Here is a 25,091-nt window from a genome sequence, read left to right on the forward strand (position 1 = left end):
GAATCAATTCTTCATGGTAACTTCATAGAATCACCTTAATATGTGGATTTATAAATGAATAATAAATTTTAAAACTTCTATTTACTTTAAAATAAACAGTGAATAAAAAAAAACTATTGAAATAATCTAGCCTATTGCTCGCTCTCTCTCTCTCTCTCTCTCTCTCTACCGCTCTGCTATTCTTCCTCCGTCTCCACACACACACACACACACACACACACACACACTCACACACACACACACATACACATACACACACACACACAAACCTGGTATACTAGAAGAATTCATTTTACTTAAGTTTTATTTACATGTAAAAACAATGTTGATATAAAGTTCTCATTTTTTCTCAGATTTCTCTCAGAGAAATTTAACTAATGTAAATTCTAAAATTTCTTTTTATGTGTATCATGAATTCTTATTCTCATTTCTTATGACCAAACATGAAAATAAAGACAAAACACATGCACAAAATAAAATTCAAAGCTGAAAATAAATGGTTTATTTTTAAAAGAAACAAATTTACAAATCAAATGGAAAATGGAAAATACAAAAGTTTATGAATAAAATAAAAAAGATAAGATAATCTTAAAATATTAAAACCTATGGAAAGAAGTGGATAATTAGCAAATGGAATGATGCTTTTGTTTCCCAATACAATGGAGTGGTTTTTTTATTAGAATCCTAGGGAATCATCTAAGTTACAATACAGAAGATAATTAAATAAATTTTATATGATTGTGTAATTAGACATTTTATATGTCATGGTTCTTTGTTAACTTGGGTGCAGAAGATCTTTGTATCATATATCTAAAACCATTAAGGTTTTTTGAAACAGTGAAGCAAAAATTGTATTTCCTCATCTACCCCAAAAATTTTGTATGGGGTATCTTCGGGGACATAAACAAAACAAAAACTATAAAACACAATTTTCTGAGAATGAGACATATCATTTAGATTTGAGATGCTTTCGATTTTTGCATTTGATAAAGTTTCATATCAAAGACCAGTATATAAATATGAAAAAGAATATCAAGAAGTTTCTAGGGGTACCCAAAAGCACTTGGGATAAATACTGAATCCGAAAGTGCAGAAAGAATGCAGCGTTGGCAAGAGAATGGCCACCTGTGAGGGGACTGTCCCCCATTACCTAAAACTCATGCAATTGACACTCAAAGCTTGTCTAGTGTCAGCTCTCTCCTGGTCTTGTGGGTGAAGGTTAACAGGAGGAGTAATTGTGGTTTGTAATAAAGAAAAGCATTAATAGACAAAAAAGATCCAAGGATGACTCTATACCATAGTTTTATAGTCAAGAATTCATGAAGTTTTTCTTTTCTTCAATTAAAAATAATACCTTTACTATAGAGAAATGATTTATTATGTACTTTAGTGCTGCAGAAGGGCACTTAAACATAGGATATAGTTTTAGAATTGGTTATCAACATAACACTGGGATAAGGGTTCTCTTAAATTATGGATTATGGTGTTTCATAGGATACTCATGCTTTTCTATAGGTATTTTATTTTCCTTTTCTCTATTACCCAACAGGCCAAGTAGAGATTTATCTCCCCAATAGCTGAATGCTGAGATTACCACAGCCTAGTCTCTAAGTGTGTGTATGTACTTATGACAAAGTAGATGATCAGTTAATTCCAGAAGTCTGGTCACTGCCTAGCAGTGACCATAGAAGCTCTGTGCCTAACAGATTCCACTGCACCCATACCAAATGTAGCAGCAGTAAGTTATTTATACTAATTTAGGGAAGGCAAGAACTAACAACAACTACTACTCTGTGAACTATGAATTTACAAATGATGTACAGAAAACCATGATACAAAAGCACTACAGTAAAAACATAATTTAAAAACTGGACAAGAGTTCCAGTGGTTTGTAATATTGTGTCAATAGCTATTTAAAGTCACATGCTTGTGTACACATGTGTGTGCATATATATATATATACACATATATATACATACGTATACACACACATATATACATACATATATACACATATATAATCCATGTGTATATATATATATATATATATATACAATGTAGATATACATACATTTATAACTCGTGTTTGTGCGCGCGTGTGTGTGTGTGTGTGTGTGTGTGTATGTGTGTGTGTATATTCACCACTCTGTAAACTCTGGACTTAGTTTTCACTTTTCCAAGTCCTAGTAACAGTATAATTTTATTTAAAATAAAAAAACAAGTTTCATGGAAGACACTGACTTGTTTAGCATGAATGTATTAACTGTACTAGTGAATAAAATATCGAAAATACTGGGTGGTCCAGTTAATTCTCTTAGAATATTAATGTTAAAAGCAACTCTCAAGGTCACTGAGTCTAACGTCCACATTTTACAATGGGAGACAGAAGCGAGTGAGGAGAAATCACTTTCCTAATATTCACATTAGCAAGGCTGAGATTAAAAGACAAATTGCTGAACACCCTGTTCTGTGCTTTTCTCACAAGCCAGCAAATGCCCTAAAAGCATTTTGCTGTTATTTCACTCTCTATTAGCACCATTAGGAGAAGCTTCCTGTCAGACTAAGCCAAGGGTGGGGCCACCTGCAAACTCTAAATGGTTGATAGGAGGTACCATAGGCAGGGGAGATGGAGTGACAAATATGGGTCGACCTACAGATATCCAGGAGTTTACTGAAATAAAAAACAAAAAACAAACAAACAAAAAAAACGTATGGTATATTTTTCAAGTTGACAAATAGGACATCAATGACCTGAGAAGGAGGACACAAGGAATGTAGTAGAAACCACAGGTGAGCCCTTTAAAACCATCATAAGGAACACTTTCAGTTACGCTGCTGCTCTGTATAGTCCTAAAGGGGTGCCTGTCTGGCCTTGAGGGCACGCTGCACAACACAATGAGCCGAAGAGCTCCTCGTCCTCAGCTAAAACAAATGTGGGCCTTCATTCTCTATTTAACTGATGAGTAAAAATGAAAAGTACTTGGAAACTCGCAATGACCTTGTTAACAGCTGAGTTATCTTTAAGGGGTCTTGAAATCCACAGCCAAAGGCTGCTCCACAACGTTAAGGTGATAAAACATGAGTGAGAAAGGGAATGGAGACGTTCAACAGGGACGGAGGAGGCAGAGAGGGGAAATTCGCATCAACTAAGTCTTTGCCTGCAAAGAACATAGTGCCATCAGACACTGGGGACGGACTGGAGGCACTGCCATTCTAAACGTTAGTATTGCCTGAGGAAGCACCACGACCAGTCATAGTCACCCTGAATTTATCCCTCCGGGGAAGCTTGGACAGAATTGTTTTCTGTCTGTGAAACAATATGTTGGGAACAAAGAAAGGGGACTCTCTTCCTTCCTGGAGTGCCCTTGGTTCTTTTTACCCATTTCGTTATTGTCCCTTTCATACATTTTTCAAGGATGCATAGGAGAGACCCTGCTCGCCACTTCTAGACCACCTGGAGCTTTTCTTCACTGGCATGGCCACCTGCAGCTGCTTCCAGAACCTGCCCTGTGGATACTTGGATTTCTCCCCTTTCCATTTAATGACCGTGAGCACCGTCTTAGCCCTCTTCAGCTCTTTCACCTTCGTCTCCTTCACCGCTTTGTACTGTACTAAAATGACGTTGATGTTGCCCCGAGAGGCCATGTTTTCTAGGCCAGCCTTGAGCTCCAGGAGGGCTTGGGTTCCCTGGAGCACGTAGTTGGGGCTTAGGACAACCAGGAGGCGTCTGCTTTTCTGAATGAAGCTCAAGGTCTCATCTGTGACAACTGAGAAAGAAAACACCATGGGGATTAGTGTTGGCCAAGAATTCCCCAAAGCCTGGGGCTTGGGGAGCAAGTGTAGGGATCTTGGGGTAACAGCCTGGGAGTTGAGGTGAAACTTTTACCAAGAACATTTGCAACAACTTAATCCTTAGATCCACTCACTCTGTCCAATAAATGCCACACTCCTCCAAGGTACTGAAAACGATATGCACATATTCCGCCCCAAAAAAGAATTCTTAACAGGCATGAAGCCAAGTATACTTCTGTGACCTTGGTCTTCAAAAGCTTTATGAGAAATAGATGAATTGTACAGAAATCGATTTCTTCAAACCATGTGGCATGCTGCAGCCCAGTCAAATCAGCTCCTGAGCCCTGTCAAATCAGCTCCTGAGCCCTTTCTCCCCAACGATACCCCATGTGGCTTCTCTCTAAAGCCAGTGGGTGTTTGAAAAGATAATCATCATAGACAAAGTCATGGAAATTCATTTCTCACCAACACAGGAAAGCAAGAGTAGGAACGTTCATTTTCTGAAAGTCCTTCTCTGTTGCCAGACTCCTGCCTGACTCAGACTGGTCTATGTCCTTAGAATAGGAACTTTAAAAAGTCTAGCTAACTGAATGGCATTTTGGCTGGCATCACATTCTCAGCTCAGCCTTCTATTCTGCTCACTGCTCTGGAGTCTAAATTAGTCCCTGGATCTTTCTCCTTAAACTCCTATCATTACTATGAAACCGTGTGTTTCAGCAGCTGCTAGCTAATGTGTCTGCCTTCACTAGCAGGCAAATACTTTCTTCAGGTCAGAAAAGAAGAGGAAACAGGGAAAATGGAAATTCAGTGTAATTCTATTCTGTTATCAAGGGCTCTGATTAGTTCCTGTCACTAAATTCTTGGGAATAATCCATCTCCTCAAGGCTGTTTATCTAGGATTGTATAATCCTTTACCTGGAGTTTAAGTAGGAGCCAAGTCCAGGGAATACACGAGTGTTGTGGGAAGCTATTTCATGGCTTACGATACTCCCCTAAGTAGTCATTTTGCCCCTTCACCTTCAACAGGTACAGAGGCCAAGGGGAAATACCTGCAATTAAAATTCCATGTGCAGTCTGGAGGAGAATTGAGGAATAAGTAATTATGTACTTGAGGCAGTATTGCTGGAGGCAGGCCATGTATACGCATGGAAAGAGACCCAGAGGCAAAGAGGAAGAAGAGTGGCAGAGAGGATGTGGCTCACAAGGACCCACCATCAAAGCAAGATGCAAGAATAACTGTGGAATTTGAATCCTTCAAAGGATTGTCAACCCCTACTGGCGGGCCATTGTTATACTGTATACCTCTATATAACTTTTCACCAAGTGATCAGTATTTGTTGAATGGCAGAATGAATGAATAAATGGATGAATAAGTGATTTAGGACTTTAAGTCTTAAAATGAGTGGAATTTGTCCTTTAGCTATTCAGTCGAGTCATCATTTCCTGGCAAAATGATCCTGAGAGACACATCAGCTGCAGAACACAAGCATGATGGACTTCTAGGTGATGGCAGGAGATAAAGTAAGTGGTCCGGCTAATGCAAGATGAGCGTAAACATTTAAGTCTACTTTATATCTCCATTATCCATATAATAGTTTCAAAAACATCTCAAATGGCTAACATAAACAGGATTTTAGGGGAGGAAAATCAGTTTGTTGTACTGAAGATCAGACACATTACATGCATTGCAACAGTACAAAGTTTAACGGAGGGTTTAGGAATGCTATTATGTATTTATTAAAACAGACTCAAATGGACTGTCACTTTGTATGTTACTGGGTGGATCTGAAAATTAGGGATGTACTTTTCCTTGAAAGCATTCAGCAATTCAAGTTTCTTTTTTTTTTTAACTACTAGAATATACTGGCCTTTGTAAAATTTTAAATTACATCTCAAATGTATAAGCTGATAGAAAGGAAGAAACAGACCTAAGAAAAAGGGGAATATGAATAGCATTGGCTTGCTAGAAAGCAAAAGTGAAGAAAAGGAAATTAGCAAATACCACAGAGAAAATATTCTGATTATTATCAGTGAGTACTATAAAGAGAGATTCCGTGCACTCTTTTCACAAACTCATTGTTAGTAAAATCAAGTACACCTCAGCCTTTGTAAAAATGTTGTTTAAACTCAGTGTTTGTAAAAACAAAAAACAAAAAACAAAAAAAAACATTCTAGGGAAGCTAATGCAGATTTGCTTAAACCTTCTACATATCTAAACGTGTGTAAGCAGAGCATTTAAAACTGAGGTATTTAATAGAGTTCTAATCCACTGTGCCTCCACACTTTTCTGACACTGAGTTCTTAAAACTTACAAGAGGAACTATTTTACAACCATAAATGTCACTTGAATAATCTACAACTCACAATGTAATTTTATTCCTAAAGAAGTCTCTATTACATCAAACAATTGGATGTTAAATATCCAAAGATGCCAACATAGAGCTCTGCCATGACTCTCACACCTGACCCCAAACTAAGGGTTCCCTTTGCCATTCAGAGGGTGGCATCACTTGTACTCATGTGAGATACCTACTTCCCCCAGGCAGACTGTCACGGTCAAAGATGCACAGCTTGTATCCAAATTCATTCTCCAAAACTCCACGGAGGGTCAGTAACACAAACTCTTCTTCCTCAGCATTCCTTGCGTAAGATACATAAATATCATATTCTTTCCCATCTGGCAAAAGGAAGAGAGATCGAATATAAATTAGAAGAGTTTCTCAGTAGTATTGCATTTTTTTTCTTGAATCAAACTTTTGCATACTAGACATTTTTCCTTTTTTTTTTTTTTTTTTACTGTATGAATTATCTGACAGATTTCATGTGATTTCCCACCTGTGACAGGTCTCCAGGCAAAATGACTATTTTAAGGTGTAATTACAAATTTTGTCTGATGTGTATACTACTCTCATATCACTAAGTTTAGTTTTTATAGTGGAGAATAAATGAGATTTGGCTCATTTGACAATGAATTAACACAATCAGGAGGCAAATAGTCAATCATAGATACTGGCAATGAATACCATACAGAAAATTTACAGTTCCTGTCCTAGTTTGTCACTCACTGATATATTAGAATTATAAATTGAGCAAAACTTTCAGAAAATGTCTAAATTATTTATACATGAAAATAACCACAATTAAAAATATACTTTGATTTGGGGCACCTGGGTGGCTCAGTTGGTTAAACATCCGACTCTTGATCTCGGCTCAGGTCATGATCTCATAGTTCGTGAGTTCAAGCCCCTCTGTCAGCACAGAGCCCGCTTGGAATTCTCTCTCAATCTCTCTCTCTCTCTCTCTCTCTCTCTCTCTCATTGCCCTCTCCTCCCCACCTCAAAAATAAATAAATATTGAAATATATATATACATATATGTACATATATGTGTGTATATATATATATATATATACTTAGATTCAATAAACCCATCTTTCCCAAAGTTGCCTGATTATAAACATCACCTCTCAGTAAAAATACAGGTTCTGTGTCTCTTCCACAAACCTACCGAATGAAAATCTTCATGGGATGAGTCTAAGAATCACTATGTTTCATTGTTCCATGCCTGTCACCAGGCAAATGTGCACTAGTGCAGTGCTTCTAAGACTTTAATGTGCACCTGAATCATTTGGGAATATTGTTAAAATGTAGATCCTGACTCAGAATAGGGGTTAGCTTAATAGCCTCCTTTTATCAGGCTCCCATGTGATGCTGATGTTGCTGGTGCATGGACCACCTTTAAGTACAAAGAGTGGACCTACACTGTCCAGTTATAGGAGACACAGCTACACGTAGCTACCGGACGCTTGAAATGCAACTGGTCTGAACTGGGATATGCTGTAAAATTTAAAACACAACACATGCCAAATTTTGACATTTTGACCACAAAAAATAAGATTAAAATATCACCATCAGCTTTTAAATATTAATTATATGCTAAAATAATAGTATTTTGAGTATATTGGGTTAAATAAAGTATATTATTAAAATAATTTTCACTTTCTTTTTACTTTTCCTACTGTGACCGCTAGAAAATATTAAATTACATATGTGGCTTGCATTATATTTCTATTTGGACAGGCTAACCTAGACTAAACACATATTGAGCCAAGGAAGCAAAATAATATACATTAGAAAGATTTTCAATAGTAGGGGCCGAAACAAAAGATAGTTAGATTAAATCTCCCAGTTATTCTAGCTTTTATCAAGTCAACATGCTTTCTGAAAAGGACAGTTGAAGGTATTTACATCTAACGTTCATTACTCACCTAAAATGGTTTCATCTGTTCCAAAATGAGCCCGGTAAAATAAGACCATCTCCAGCCAGTAAACGTGGTAAACAACAATGAGGATCACTACCAGCAGCACTGTGGCTCCAAAACCACATGCTAATTCCACTGTGTATCTTGGAGCTATCAATGGAGTGAACAACAGAGAAACAATTGATTTTTACGTGGTAATCACGCTGGCCTGTCATCCTGCAAATAGTTGGGTAAGCTAAGCAGCTGAGCCATGCTCCTGACTTGTATGTGTGAACAAGCAGAGATAACGTGATAGGGATTAAGCACTAGGTTTTAATGCCAGACTGTGTCATAGTTCTCTTTTTGTTTCCAGCACCTGACACAGGCGTGCTTAACCATTAGGTGACTTGAGGGGACTTTGATGTTACATAAATTAATACACATTAATGGCATATAAAGGGTATATTGTATTCATTTTAGCATTGGGCAGGATTTAGAAGGTCATCTCATTCAGTGCACAATCTGATAAGTGAATCTCCTTAAAAATATTTTTGAAAAGTGTGATTCCATCTTCCATTTGTCCATTTTGGGGATGGACTCCTTATTACTACCTAGACAGACCATGAAACTGATAGAATTTTAATTGTTGGAGGAGCAGTTGGATTGAGTGAAAATCTTAATGTGTTTCCATTAGTCTTAATTCCATTTTCTTTTCAGTGCCATTTGGAAGAAATTTAATTACCTTTCCTATAAATTCAGAAAAAAGCCTCAAAAATCTTATTTTCACTGGGCAGAAACAGAGGAATCTAGCAAATGCTAAGTATGCTTGGCTTTGAAAGTATCTCTCAGGTTTATAGTTCTAGGATACACATTCTGAAGATTAACTTGTAATATCCAGGCATGGACAGATTCCCACCTAATCCGTTTACTTTTATATGATAGGCATTTTAGCAGTTTCTTTGGAATTATCAGAAATAGAATAAGATGATTCCTGACTTCCTAGAAACTAGATACGTATTAATTCAGCCCTGTAAACAAGGTCTCTTATGATGAAACCACGAGCCACTCGTCTCATTTACCAAGGCCTTTTCTTCAAAAACATCAGGAAGATTTAGCTCTATGTCTTTGCTCATGCTGGGACTTCTGGCGAGAATAATCCTTTCTCTTTCTTTAGTTTTCAAGCCCATGCTCCAATGTCATTATTTCGTATAGGCTTTCCTAGAATAAAACTCGTCTTGCACCTGACATCTGCCTGGCAGCAATTTCAACTCTTCTCAATGTTTGTAATTGTATTAGAGCATTTGTGTTATATTTTAATTTGTCTACAAGCTTGCTTCTCTACTCTCTCTTGCTTCCCACTAAACTATACTTTTGTTGTCTTCTAGGTAAAGACGATGTCTTCTTCATCCATCCTATCCCTAGAACACAGAGGATCCCAATGAACATTTCCTGATATAACACCATATACTTCTGGGATATTTAAAAGAAATCTAGTCCTCCAATATCAGCAACTTCATTTGGTTGCCTTATTAGCTTGTGATAATGAAGCCTAAGTGTTTGAAGAGGGAATAGAATAGTTGGATCTGAAGCACAAGTGGCTTAAATTGTGTATTAGTTGACTTGACAATTACTTATTACCATCTATTATTTGCCAGATGCTGTTGCAGACACGATGGTGGATAAGACCAAAAGGATTTCTGCCTTCTTAGAGTTAACATTCTAATGCAAGGAAATAAATAATAAGACAACTAATGTTAGGTAGTGATCAGTGCTATAAAGGAAATAAACCAGGGTAATGTGACAGAGGTGACCGAGAGGCTGGGCTGGGCAGGAGAGGTGTATCAGGCCAGGTAGTGAGAAAAGGCTTCTTTGATCGCCTGAACATCGTGTTAAGTGCTTGCCAAGGTGAGGCACAGAGGAATTTTGTTCAAATCTGGGACTGTTATCTAGGCTCCCTGATTCCAAAGTCCAGAGATCTTTGGAGAGCTCTGCCATGAAGTTTAATTATTGATCATATACTAGTGGAAAAATCCCTTTTAAAACAGGTATCTATCCTACTGGGGAAATGGTAAGCAGCCTGGAGCTGAGCCTGAAGTTCTCTAATTAAAGGGCAGATCTTAGAGTTTTAAGTTCATTATCCTAAATTTGGGATGCTTATCCTATCTCAGAGATAGTATGGAACTCCGCAGTGCAGAATTATTACCAGTTATTCTTGTTCTCATTCCATGAATAATGATGTTTAAAATAAGAAAACTCCATCATCAAATGTCAAAAGCTATGTCGGTGCAGTTGTTGAGCATTTGCTAAGATCAATTTGGGTAGCTGGCATGAAAATTGCTGTGTCCTTGGTATTTCTGAGCACACGTTACGTTAACAGCACACTGGGGTAATTCCCATTGTCATCTTCATTATTTGCTCAGTTATTCTTGCTCCTCTGGCTGGACATTTTGTAATTGTGAAAAAAAAGAGGTCAGTGAATGCACTTACCTGAAATGGATTAAGAAATATATATTTATGTATATCAATAGATATCTTGCCTAATGATCAAGAGGTCAATTACCTTCATGAATTTCCCTCTGCCACATTTATTTTACTACTGCTTCTTTTCTTTCTTTCATTTTTTGTGGGGATTTTTAATTTGGTTTTGGGTCATTGAATTACATGTGTCATATTTATAGATCGCATTTTGTGGGGCCATATTGATGATATCAAGAAGTTCCTAATGCTATTTAACTAATTGAACTCTTAAGATAAATAATCCACAGGGCTGAATTTCTAAGTAGCTTAAACCACATGCAGGAAATGTTCTAAAAAGCTTTCCTATAAAGCTTTGCTGGCTTGCAGGGAAAGGGTGACCCTCAGCCCACATTTTCTGTCTGCCCCAGCTGGACCTCTGATGTTTTGGCATAAAGATTTTACTGTGATGCAATCCCAGACAAAAGGGTTTCCAATCAGGAAAGAGTGATGCAATTTGACCAAACTGGACTTCTAAACTGCGTCTCTCTTTGATCTCACTTATAATTGATTTAGGATATCGCCAAATTTAGCCACTTGCTCTGCTGTAACTCCCTGAATCAGAATTCCCTCCACTCCTTTTGCAGTTCTACAGTAATAACAGGTTCCAAAGTTCACATTTCCAGCTACCGCCCTGAGTTAAACTAATCCAGGACTTTAGCTCCAGTCTTTTACCCTGTTTCAAGCTCTTGATCTACAATTTTGTTTCTCCTTGGAAACCTAACTTATTATTTTTAACTTTATTAGTTGGGGCCTTGCTATCCACTGAGTCTCCCAGCCCAAGCTTCTCGGACTCCCAGGTATTCCCTGCCACAGAACCTGTGTGTTCTTTGCTAAACTGCTGAGACTTCTTGACAATTTTGGGAACCATGTAATGACAATTTCCCTGAATTACAAACTATTAGAATGCTTTGTCTATATGATAGTAAACCAGAGACGTATAACTGAATTAACTTGCAGACCTGCTTTGTTTGACTACCATAGTGTGGTAAAATCTGTGCATTTGGCCTTAGAGAAGCAATTGACACTGGGATAGCCTCCTCTCCATAATATTTACAATGACAGTTTTTTCTAAGGTGGATAAGTGGCAGATGATCTGTGTGTGATCTGTGGGAGAAAGGACACAACAATGTTGAGCCCCACCATCACCCTAGTTTTTTGCCTGAAGGCACTTTTAGACTGTGGCATAGAAAGGGGAAAACCAAAAAGAAGTACAGTCATCACAGTGAGCTAAGGAGACAGAAATCAGAATTCAGAACTACTGACTTAGGGTGAATTTACAAGCCTGGGCAAAGAGGGAAGAAAACTGTGTAGAAAAAGAGCTCTATAAATCTGCAAGGGGTGACCTCAAGTTTTTGGAAAAATATAAAGCTTTGCATTGGCCGATGACACTTCACAAGATCAGGCAAAGAACAGTTACTAGTGAAAGAAAAGCTACCAGGAAGGGGACAACTGCTAGGAAACTGGGAATTGAACAACTGTAGGTGCGCATGCAGGACTGGGGCACTTAAGACTGGAGTGAAGAAGCTTTGGGTAGCTCCCCATGTGTTAAGCAGAGACCCCAGTCTAGATAAATCCAATCTGGCCTTAAAGAAAAGGCTATTTTTTTCATATGTAAGGTCCTGCAAAGATAAGGAGGACTCTTAAAAAAAAAAAAAAAAAAAAAAAAAAGCTGTCAGACAAGTAAATTAACTACCTGTGAGAAAAAAGACAACACTCACTTTAAAAACTCAGACACTCAATGATGCGGCATACATAACGGCCAGCATATGATTAAAAAACAAAAGAATAAAAAGCAAGAAAAGACCCATAATCACAAGAAAAATCAGCCAATAAAAAAAGAAACAGAATCAAAATTGACAAATACGATGGAATTAGCAAATTAGCACCTAAAATGAGTATTATCAATATTCCTGTTGAATTAAAAAAAAGATGACAAAACAGATGAATGTAGGGGAAAGGAAGGAGAAATAGAAAAACAAACAAGGAGGCAAACCATAAGAGATTCTTCAATACAGAGAACAAACTGAAGGTTACTAGAGGGGAGGTGGGTGGGGGATGGGCTAAATGGGTGATGGATATTAAGAAGGGCACTTGTTGGGGTGAGCACTGAGTGTTGTATGTAGGTGATGAATCACTAAATTCCTCTCCTGAAACCAATACTACACTGTATATTAACTCAAACTTAAATAAGATCTTGGAAGAAAAAAAAAAAAAGAACAACTAAAAAATATCAATAGGGGTATTTTTATGGAGAAATGGAAATCCAAACACTGAAAAATACAATTCTGAAATTTAAAATTCTTCAGATTAAACATCAAAAAATAAATGATTAGTGGAAACTAGAAACTACCCAAATTGAAACACAGGAAAGGATAAAATAAAAATGAGAATCTCAGTCATCTGTGGGACAACCCCAAGTGGTCTATACTAAATTTAACAGAGCTATTAGAAGAAAAGGAAAGAATGAATGAATGAAAAAGTGAGCAAAACATATTTAAAGAAATAATGGCTAAATTTTTCAAATTAAATTAAAAACATAAACTTACGGAACCAAGAAGTTTAGAAAAATTTTTTAAATGTTTATCTTTCAGAGAGAGAGAGAGGAGAGGGAGAGAGAGAGAGGGAGAATGTGAGCGGGGAGGGGCAGAGAGAGAGAAAGACAGACATAGAATCTCAAGCAGGCTACAGGCTATGAGCTGTCAGCACAGAGCCCAACATGGGGCTCAAACTCAAGAACTGCAAGATCATGACCTGAGCCAAAGTCGGACATTTAAATGACTGAGCCACACAGGCGCCGCGGAACCAAGGAGTTTAAAGAACCCTAACTAAGATGCATTCAAATAAAACCACACCAAGAATTTGTTAAATTTCAATAGATACTCATTATATAGATATAGAAGATTACTCTCTCACACAGATAAAAGCCAGCTACAAAAAAAACACCTATAAATAACATCATATTTAACACATAAAAACTGAATGCATGTCCTCTAAGAAAAATGCCAAGTATGGTCACTCTGATAACTTCTACTGTTCATGGTACTGGAGGTGCAAGAGAGTGACAGAGGAAGAAAGAAGTCAAAGGCATAAAGTTTGGGAAGGAAGGAGTAAAAGTATGTTTATATCTTGTAAACATGATCAAGTGTATAGAAAATGCTAAGGAACCTAAAAAACAAAATAAACAGAAACCCTATTTAATCAGTGAATTTGGAAGTCAGAATACCAAGATCAATACATAAAAATCAATGAACTCATTTCTATTTCCTATCAATGAGCAACTGAAAAGTGAAATTTTCAAAATACCATTACAATAGCAACACAAAACATTTAGGGGTAAATTTAACATGTGTGTAAGACCTGTACACATAAAACCAAAAATTAAAAAAAAGCTGAGAAAAACCAATGATAACTAAATAAATTGAAAGGCACATAATGTTCATGGATTGGAAATGTCAATACTGTAAAGATTTCAATTCCCTCCAAATTGGTTTACAAATTTAATACAATTCTAATCAAATCCCAGCAGGCTCTAACATAGAAATTCACAAGATAATACTAAAATCTATAGAAAAATATCGTTTTCAGAAATAGGTAAACTCTTCGAAAAGAAAAAAGGAGGAAGACAACAGTTTCTGACTTCATCACTTACGGTGTGGAGCTTGATTGGGATTCTCTCCCTCCCTATCTCTCTCTCTCTGTCCCTCCCCAGCTTACAGGTATAGTGCTCTCTCTCTCTCTCAAAATAAGTAAGAACATTTTCTAAAAAGGAAGACTTTAAAAATAAGTTCTCAACATCATTAGTATCTGAAATGCAAATTAAAAAATATAGTGTGATACCAGTACCCATTTACTAGCATGGCTAAAATTGAAAACTCTGACAACTTCAAAAGGTGGTAAGAATATAGGTAGAACATGGGAATTTATATTCATTTCTAGTGGAAGTATAAAATAGTACAACCTCTTTGGAAATAGTTTTGGCAGTTTCTCATAAAGTTCAACACACATCTAGCCTTAGCTCCCACCTGTCTCCTCTATAAAACAACTGCATGTTTAACATGGTTACGTTAGTTGTGTCTCCTTTAATACTTTGCTGTAACCGACTAGATGAAATTGTGCCATCCAAAGAGCTATTAGGTCCAAAGACCTACCCAAGTAAATTCTTATTTGGAGCCCTTCCTGTCATCTTTTTGAAGAAAGACATAGAATGCTTTGTCAACGAATCCAGAAGGATCCTTATGTATAATGTATTAATATGAGCTCAGGTATCACCACTGAATTGCAGCATTGCCTGGTCCAGAACAGAAGCCAAGTAACAAACACACACCTCTGGTACCACGAGATGTACGCAGACCAGACTAGATTATCTGTAATACTGATGTAATATCAGCACAGATCTTCCAGTCTAGTGGACATACTTGTCCTTTCACATCCCTGATACCATTCATACATAACCATTCAGAGCATGGCTTTCTGTGGACAGGAGCTACTCATGTACCTCTGGCAGGCCGACTTCTGCATCATTCCTAGACTAAACATGATTTTAATTGACTGTTTAATCCTCTCTGACAATAAGTAATTAATTTATGTTATCCCCTATAATTATTTCCCAAAATGCTTGCTTCAGAAAACGAGTCCCACAAAATGCTCCATTCTCCAGGAATCTGAAGTCAAATATATTTGAAAAATATATTTGCCTCCTATATTCCAACTCCCTGCAGATATTCATACCAAATGTGAACACATGAAAGACTCTCAGGGGACCTTGACTAAAGTAACTTGATTGATTTTGTTTAATCTAGAGTTTAAAGATACTTTATGTATTATAAAAGCCTTTGTCAAATAACACCTGTGAAAATTTTGTGGAAATAAGTAGACTTAACATTTGTTGAGCATTTAATATATTTGTATAAAAGCAAGTAATTGTGCTGAGTGCTTTAAACGACCTTATAAGAGAGTGGTATCATCTGCCTAGTTTAAATATAAAGAAATGGAAGGTCAGAGAGGTTAAGTGATTTTTTGCAAGGTTACAGAGTTAGGATGCTCAGAAACCAGGATTCCAACACAGGCCCTCTGAGTTTAGAGTACAAATATTGAATTGCAGTACTAGAAAGAGTCCCAGTAGTGTTCTTAGGAACGAACTTTGGGAAACTGCCTTATATTATCTGGTTGAGTCTTGTTGTTTTACACTGGCTTCTGAGGTGCTGAAGCAATGAACTATCCAGAACCAATCCACTAAGACTTAAGTGCCATATATACTCCAGGACTTTGCTTTTTACTTTCTAGATTGTAATGGAATGTTAAGGTGAAATTTGTTTTTGCATCAGCTTTAAAAAAAGGTTTAAATCCCATTGCAAAATGTAAGAATTATGTATTAACTTCTTTTTTGTTGTTTTTTTACTTTTGGTATACATATTATAGGAGACTAGAATCCGCGATGATTCTGAATGACATGACTGCACATGTGATGAATCATCATGATCTTTCTCTAGATCACTGAAAAACATTCTTGAAGGCATTAATTGTCTGAGGTTCTGTGTTAGGTGAGAGACCCAAAGATAATTTTAGACACACTCTGTTTCAGTAGCAACAGCTCACACAAAAGAGCTTTATCATTTTTATTTATTATAGAAGAAATTAGTAATAGCAACATAGAAATCCTTTTACATATTTTAAGTCATTATTTAATTTTCATTTTAGCAATTGTGGCTAGTGGTATATTATAAACCTGCTTGAATGCTGTTACATAATATTTAAAATGATCATTTTAAAATTATATTTTTGAGAAGAAATATTTTATATCTTACTTAACTACTTGAATATAATTAGATGGTTGCTATTTATAATGTTTCATTATTATAGATAATGCTTCTAAGAATAGCGATGGGTACATAATTCTCTTTCTGTTATTTGTGCAGGAAAAATTCCAAAAGTATTAAGTCATATGATATGGTCATTTTTATGACCCTTGAACTCTGCCATCAATGGTTTCTAAAAGGGTCTTTACAATTCACCACAAAATGTAACTCTACCAGTTTTATTATATCTTTGGTAGTTTTAAATATTTTGTTTTTCATTTTTCATGACTGTATTGATATAAAATTATACCTCCTTTTAATAATCATATGGATTTTTTAAGCCACACTTGGGCACTAAGTTACTAAGAGTATAAGAATTAATATTTTGAGTATCTTCACATAGATGGATATTTTCTTTCAAGATTTTTCAATTCATCTCTGATTCCTTACTATATGCCAGATGTGCTAGGTGCTGGAGCACTGTCTTCTCAATTTTTCTTTTTTTCCTTATTCACCACAATGTTACGTTTGGAGTTCACAGACTCATCTGCTGAGTGCATCCATTACCTTTCTGTTTCACCTTGGCTGGTTTGTCAACCTCCCCTTTGGCATTTCTAGCATGACAGACATAGTTGCGCTTGAGATCCTCAGCAGTAACTTTTTTGATGCTCAAAACCTGAGTTCTCGTTTCATCTTCTGTTGTAGTCAAACTTATACTAGAAATAGGGGAAAGAAAATCAAAGCATGAGCAAGGCTGCAGGGCCATGTGCTGTGTGTGAATCAGACAAGTAGACAACCACAGAGCCCCTAGATGAAGGCAGACAGAATGCCCATAGGCTGTGTTGCCCATGATCCAATGGTTACAAAGAAAGAATAACTTCTAGATTCCAATACCATTCTTTTTTTTTTAAGTTTATCTATTTATTTTGAGAAAGAGAGAGGGAAAGAGAAAGGGGGGGGAGAAAGAGAGAGAGAGAGAGAGAGAGAGAGAATGCATGTGAGTGGGAGAGGGGCAGAGAGAGAGAGAGAGGGAGAGAAAGAATTTCAAGATTTCAAGCATGGAGCCCAACACAGGGCTGGATCCCACAAACCATGAGATCATGACCTGAGCTGCAACCAAGAGTTGGATGCTTACCTGATTAAGCCACCCAGGTGCCCCTCCAATAGCAGTCCTTACATTTTATACCACACACAATCCCAGTACCTAGATCAAATCTCTTTGTTGGTAACACAGTATAGCTTTCTCTTCAAAGCAAAATGTCTCCTTACAAATTTATGAGACAGGATTCTGTATCAGAGTAGAAAGAAGCTTCTGAGGCCAGATCCATTTGGGGTTTGATCCAGTCTCTGTCACTTACTGGCTATATACTTTCAGCACAGTAAGTAATCTTTAAAAGTCTCGCGTTCCTTCTTTGAAAGAGGTAAATAGCAATGCCTACACAGTGTATTACATGTATTAACTTACTCAAGAGCCGTGAGGATTGAGTATGTCAATGCGTAAGTATGAGAACAATGCTAAATAAATATACATATAGGCTATTATTACCATACACAGCAATAGTTCATATGTTTGAATTCATGGATTCCCAAAGCTTGAGTTTTGAACACAGGTAGAATATTTTAGTCAAAATGCTGAAAGCCCATGGGTTCAATCTTAACATATTAAAGGAAGAAACTTCTCAAAGCAAGTAAGCTTTATGAAAAATAAATACCTCTCAATCTCCATGTCGGAGATCAAGTGCTTTGGGTCCAAGATCAAGATCTAAAATCCCTGGGAACTACTTGCTACGAAGAGAAAACAAAATCTCTCTCCTATGGCTGACATCCAGGTTCTCCTTCCAATAAGGCTTACCATCAGTCATGAGAACCTGGTCAAAGCTTATGATGAGTTTAGCCTAAACTCAACTGCACTGCTCCACCAGGAACACTGAGCTGTGCTGAAATCGCAGCAAGGAAGAACATCATGACTTTCATTATCATTCATTCATTATTATTATGAGGATAGAAAGCACAATGTTCAGAATTCCTGAAATGATCAGTACTCTCCCTTTGTGCCTCCAGCTACATCTTTAATCAGTTCCTTCTGAAAAAACTGCTCTAATTTCAGGAGGCTCCTTCTGTACCTTTAAATATGCTCTGCTTTCTAACATCCAGCCATTGCACATGATGTTCCTCTTACCAGGAACATTCTTTCTATTTCTTTACCTGGGTTATTTCTACTCATCCTTCAAATCTTTATGTAGGTACTATACCATCTGAGAAGCACTGCCTAATCCTCCAAAATGGACTGGAATCCTTAACTGAAGCTTCTGATAACCTCTAATACTTTCCAATCACTACATTTATCACAATTATTGAAATTTCTGCTCTATCACTCTTACTCTGATAAAATCTACTCAGTTAGGGACTAAGTATCTTGCATAGCACCTGCTGTAATGTAGACATTTTGTAACTTCTGCACAAAGTCTGACTTTACTACTAGGAAAGACATATCTTTTGATTTCTAGAAGTTCAAGTAGCCAAAGATCTATTTGCACATCACGTTAAGGCCTGAGGTTTTAGAACTACTTTGTCATGTAGTTGGTCAGCTGCTGATTTTTATTTATTATTGTTCTGAACCAATTGTTATCTTGCAATTGTCTGCTTCATTTCCAGAAGAATCTTTTTTCAAAGACCCGTATTTTCCTTCCTGCCAACCCTATGTCCTTAAAAAAAAATTATATTTATCTAGAATTAAAATGAGGGTGCCTGGGTGGCTTAGTCTGACTTTGGCTCAGGTCATGATGAGTTTGAGCTCCACATCAGGCTCTCTGCTATCAGCTTAGAGCCTGCTTTGGATCCTCAGTCTCCCTCTCTCTTTGTCCCTCCCCCACTCATGCTCTCTCTCTAAAACACAAACATTAAAACAACAAAAAAAAAAAGATAAATAAAATGACTCAGCTTGTTAAAAATAAAATTTAAAGAATGTATTTAGTCAGTATTTTAAAAAATGATTATCAATTATAAAGGTGATATGCATGCTATGTGAGATAAGAATGAGGAGGAAGAAGAAAGGAAATGTATGCTTATTGCAAGACAAGAAACACACAATTTAGCTGAGGCACAAATACAGAGGCCTAGACTCCAGACTTGAGAAAGAAAAGAACAGGGCCACACTGACCAGCTTACACGTATCCAGGGCCCTATATTGTAGTTTTTCATGCATGTGGGCTACACATCCCATCTATTCTGAAGGGAGAATCATGAATGTGTGATTATCAGAAGGTATCTGGGTCTTGAATTGCAAATCCAGGAATTCTGCTTTGGAATGCAGCCACTAAAGACTTGAAAATCTTGCTGATTTTTGGTAATGATGGGCAAAAGTCAGGGTTGTTACTTTCAATGATTAGTATATACCCAAGGGCATTAGACTGAGGACAAGTGTTGGTCACCCCTTGTCTGAGCCAACAATACCTTTCATTGACAGTTACATCAATATTGGTGTCGTCCGGCTTTTTTCCATCAATGGTCCACCAAACCTCATTGCGGGCATCCTTCAGGAAAGTAAAGTAGACTGTACAAGGGATGAGTAGCTCCTCACCTAAAATAACAAGTTAACCCATCAGGGTGTACCCTTCACATGGCTATAATGGTTCCACTCTGTGATTAATCAGAAGCTATAAAAGTGTACTTAAAACTCTACTTCTAAGTAGTTTTCAAGTGGCCTATCACAGTAATGTACCATACTTCATTACAAAATAAACAAACCAAGAAAAAAGGTGGAGCAGCTTTATACCAAATTTCCAGAATGACCATTTTGTATACAATCCATGTACATTCTACCAAAACAGTATTTGTTCAAAGAGGCTCTGTCAACATACTTGGAGCCCTAAACTTCCATGGACTACTCTTATCCTTTATTTCCCTCAAAAACAGTGACTGAGGAGAGGTTCTCCAGATTGTTGGAGCTTGGCCCAGAAAATACAGGGTAATGCCAATGCTGAGAGGCAGGTCAGATCCGGCTATAAGGGTGCAGTCAATAAGTTTAAATATCATTTACATATATATTTATATATAGTGAATATTATATGTAGTTAATATATATAGTGAATATTTATATATTTATAAATATTAGTATTTATGAATAACATTCTCTGCTATCTTTCCAAGATGGAACATGAGGTCAGGGGTATCCGTAGGCAGAAAAATGATAATAATGAGACAAAGAGCAACAGCATACTTACTAAGACCTTTATATAATTTGCTGTGATAAATATTTATATTTATTAGTGGTCTCATTTAATTTTAATAAGATACTATGGGGTATTATTAAAATCCACCTTTTATAGATGTGCAAACTAATGCTTAAAGATGTTAAATGCCATTCCTAGATGAAATTGTTAATAAGTGGCAGACCAGAATTTGACCCAGAATGACTTCCATTCCAGCTTACCCAGGACAGCTCTGTTCTATGCCTGCTTTCCTAGTTAGTTATTGATATCAGCTGCTTGCACTCTCAGAAAGTGTGCAGGTTGAGATGACAAATTATATTGTCATCCAAATTTGAACTCAGGTATGTCTCACTGAGTGGTCCTACTCCATCCCTTCCTCTAAGATGCATGGTTCTTACGCCTTCCCCTTCAGTTTCTATATTAATATGCAGGAAGGAAACATGAACATAGATTTTGCAATCATACGGTAGGTAGAGGTAGATGAAACACACTAGATCATTCGTAAGGGTTCACCTGAGAGCAGGAAGAATGTACATATTACTATACAAAGCCACTGAGAATTTTGGGAAATGTGGTCCATTTGGGGTTGGCGGACCTCTTAGTGTGTTCTTTGTTTGTTTGTTTGTTTGTTTTACAGGCAGCTCACTATTTGAAACTTTATCTTAATTTTAGGAGGGCATCATTGTTTTCTACCTACATTTGATCACAACCTCTGCTATCTTTAGTAGATTTTAAAAATATGTTCTTTTATACCTTTCATTGGGTTTGGAGGGAATTTATTATAAAGGATACAATATAGAAACTCTTAAAATTTTCTATGGTTTTCAGTTTAACTGTGGGAGGCTTTGAGCCAGAAGAATAACAAATTATGCCTTATTCGGTTGGTCACAGAAGATTTTTGTCCAGAATGGAAAATTATGAAAACTAAAAGGAGCCCCAGACAGCCACAGGAAGCACCCAATAGTGTTCTGATCAAGCTGTATGAGGTCTACCAGTTGTTATCCATTAAATTCATAGTCTTCCTTTGAGCTCCTGCCCTCGCCCCTCTGCAGTGGAGCAAAAGCTTAAAGGAAGTCTTGTGCTCATGTTGCAGTCTTGGAAAACACAAGGCCTGTGCAAGCTAATGTGTGCATCACACAGAAATCACTAATCAGGAGAGGGGAGCCACTGCAGAGGAAGAAGGGAGCAGCTGCGGAGAGAGAAGCCGAGAATCTCAGAGACACCCAAGAGATGGACGAAGGAGCTAATCCCCAGAGCTGCCTTCGTTTCTGACACCATTTCAAGTTTCACTTCATGTTGTTTCCCTACAATAGCCCTCTATTCTCATACTGTAACTTAAGTGACATTTTATTCCTTGTAATTAAGAGAATCTAACTGAAATTAAGAGGCACAGTTATAATTACCTGGTTCTTTCTCGTAGACTACAAGATCATTGGGTGAGTAGATCTGAGGAGGCAATGCGTCTTTTGGAGAGCCTATGTTCGAGAGGAAGAGACAAAAGGGAGATGATGTTAAATCATGTAGCCCTTATCTCTCATAACCCATTTCCAAGATTTGCTCTTTTGTAAACTTTTGTCCAACTTCCTGGCATTGTTTGGCAATTCTTCTTGACAGGGCCAATAGCTCAATATACAGTAAATTACAACACTTCATTCATTTAAAACAAACAAAGAGACGTACATAAAATACTAAGTAGCTTCCATGTTTCAGGACAGAAGATTTAACCAGTATTTTTGCTTTCCAAAGCTTACATGAAATATACTTCTAATAGTATAAGATAAATTGCTTTCATGTCTTACTCAATTGTTTCTTTTCTACATATTTCTCCAGAACATGCTTGAGTGTCTAGTATGGGACTTGGCTAAATAAGTAAATATTAAGTAAACAAATATGTAAATGGAAAATTCAAAATCACATTTATGAAGCCAGCACACAAGTCTACCTGATGTCTGATGTCTGTTAATTCCTAGGATTGCTGCTCTTTATAACATTCTATGTTTCTAAATTGAAAGAAAAATACCCCCACGGGATTTTACAGTGTCATGTTTAAGAGTAAAGACTTCAAAGATTTAACAACCAGGGTTCTTATCCTTAGTTGGTCATGTACTAACCATATGACTCTGGGTTGTTACTTAATCTTTCAAAAGCTAATTTTCCTCACCTCTAAAAGGAGGATAATTAAACTCACTGCACAGGTTCATTATAAGAATTAAATTAAATCATGCATATTAAATTAAGTAATGCATATTAAAGCATCCTATTGGTATATAATAAGTACTCAATACTTCACAGCTTTAAAAAACAAACTTGTATTTTGCTTGAAGGTTAGATAAGAACCACACCTCACATCAGCATCTGTCAACTTCTGTATTTATAAAGGTGACCAAGCATGCCTATTCTCAACTTTCCTAATCCTGAATTTAAGAATATATATCAGAAATAATTTCCAAGATGAATTTAAGGTTAGATTATTCATTTGGCTTTTTAAGGTCATTCACATTAAGTTCTTTTTTTTTTTTTAATGTTTATTTACTTATTTTGAGAGACAATGAGAGAGTGCGAGCACAGGATGGGTGGAAAGAGAAGGAGAGAGAGAATCCCAAGCAGGCCCCACACTGTCAGTGCAGTATGGGGTTTGAACTCACAAACAGTGAGATCATGACCTAAGCCACCTGGTATCCCCATTCATGTTACGTTAAAAATTTAGTCTGATTTTTCTTCTGAATTAGTTCCCAGCTCAGCATTATTCCAAAAGTAGGAAGAGGAAGAGGAGAGGTGATTACAAAATTTTTCAGTTTGAATTTTATTTGTACTATTATGTTAAAGCCCTTAAAAATTATGCCCAAATTATGTCAAACTAGTAGAGAAGGCCCTGAACCAAGAATAAGAAACCTGGGATTTGGAATCACTTCTTCCACTAACAGAGCATCTCTAAACAGTTTACTTTGGTTTTTTTGTTTGTTTTTAATTTTTATTTATTTATTTTGAGGGGGGAGGGGGGAAGGGAGTGGGAGAGGGGCAGAGAGAGAGAAGGTGAGAGAGAATCCTAACCAGGCTCCATGCTCAGTGGTCAGCATGGAGCCCAACACAGTGCTCATCTCACCACCTTGAGATCATGACCTGAGTGGACAACAAGAGTAGGACACTTAACCCAGGAGCCCCCAAAACAGGTTACTTTGTGTTGTTGTGTCTCAATGACATCTATGAAAAGATGGGGTGTGAAACGTTTTCACTCTGATATGCTCTGATTTTGAATACCATGGGCACAGGGTATTCAGGGCTCTCCCCTAATTGCCACCTATCCTGACACTGGTCCTCTTGATTTCTGGATTTGACAGTCTTTTGACTATGGCCTGGATATTGTCCTTTTCACTTTCCTCATTTCCCACCACCTATTCTCTCGTGGCAAAGCAATGGTTGAACCCTGCCAGCAAGCAGCTCCATCTACAACAGTTCCAGTACATAGAAAGACAGAGCTCATTTAATTCAAATACAACACTTTTTTGACAATAATATTAACTACTATTCATTGAGTTTCCACTCTTTGCCTGGAACTGGATTAACATAATATATATATTATTTCTGATATTCCCAACTATACTGAATGTGAGGTTCTCTTAGTCCCAGAGGACAGACAAGGAGACTGAGACCCTGAGCAAAGGCATTTTGCTAATAAATGGCAAGGGTACAAGTTGAACACAGATTCACCCGGCACTGTTTCCACTCCTCATTCATTCATATAGACCAATGATTCATGCGGTACACTGATAGGTATTGAGTGCCTACTCTGAATGTGGAATGTGTTGTGGCTCCAGCACAGTGAACAAAAAAGATCAACCTCTTTTCCCATAGAATTTACATACCTGTTTGTAATAAACTATCAAGAGCCAAAACAAAATTACTGCATTTTGCTGTGTGCACTTAGTACAAAACCATGCTTACCTACCACCTTCACAGTCAGAGTCCTAGTGAGATGGAAGGTACGCCCGTTTTCTGGATATGTAACAACGCATGTGTAATCTCCATTGTTTGAAACCAAGGCTATGAGAAAGCTCAAGCTCATGCCTTCAGGTACTACATTATTAAAGTTCTGTATTTTATGGCAGCCCTAGAAGAAGGAAAACAAGACATTCAGTGTTGAGATACATACATGGAAAATATACAAATGCACATATATATATACACACATCTAATTTTACACGGAACATACAAATATCTATCATGGCTGCACCTTTTACAAACTATTTTGGTCCAGTACTTAATGATATTTCTGTAAAGAATGAATGTGATGTTTCATTATATTTTATGCAAAATGAAAATAGGAATTCTAAACTGAGATATGAATTCAAAAGCATGGGCTTCCTGTCTCAGGATCCAGTATTTGAATTTTGGAAATCCCACATTAGTAGTTAAATAAGGTTAATGTTGTGAAAACAACTAGGGCAACTTAAGAAAATGCATCTGCTGCCATTTAAGAAACACTTAGTTTTCCTATCTCCATTTATTCACTGATTATATTAATTTGGGAGTCCAGCC

At 37.0% G+C, this 25,091-nt stretch overlaps 1 protein-coding gene across 3 annotated transcripts in view; it reads right to left on the reverse strand.

The window, feature by feature from the left end:
- The window catches only part of IL1RAP (interleukin 1 receptor accessory protein), a 136,760-nt gene that overhangs the window by 9,245 nt on the left and 102,424 nt on the right, over nt 1–25,091 (reverse strand). For 2 of the 3 annotated variants that reach the window (XR_002084066.2, XM_019463509.2), the window contains exons 5-10: nt 24,498–24,663; nt 21,959–22,030; nt 19,798–19,924; nt 16,912–17,060; nt 8,060–8,203; nt 6,326–6,469 (exon numbers count right to left, since the gene is read on the reverse strand). Coding sequence is in view for 2 of the 3 variants with exons in the window: in XM_019463509.2 (XP_019319054.1) it covers nt 6,326–6,469; nt 8,060–8,203; nt 16,912–17,060; nt 19,798–19,924; nt 21,959–22,030; nt 24,498–24,663 (802 nt within the window). In the remaining variant the exon portion in view is untranslated. Of the gene's footprint in view, nt 1–479; nt 3,768–6,325; nt 6,470–8,059; nt 8,204–16,911; nt 17,061–19,797; nt 19,925–21,958; nt 22,031–24,497; nt 24,664–25,091 lie in introns of those variants that run through there. The other variant, XM_019463511.2, reaches the window with a different exon arrangement.

This window comes from Panthera pardus, unplaced genomic scaffold (assembly GCF_024362965.1).
Source record: "Panthera pardus isolate Hobbes unplaced genomic scaffold, ASM2436296v1 HiC_scaffold_16, whole genome shotgun sequence".
In the NCBI taxonomy this organism is placed as follows: Eukaryota; Metazoa; Chordata; class Mammalia; order Carnivora; family Felidae; genus Panthera; species Panthera pardus.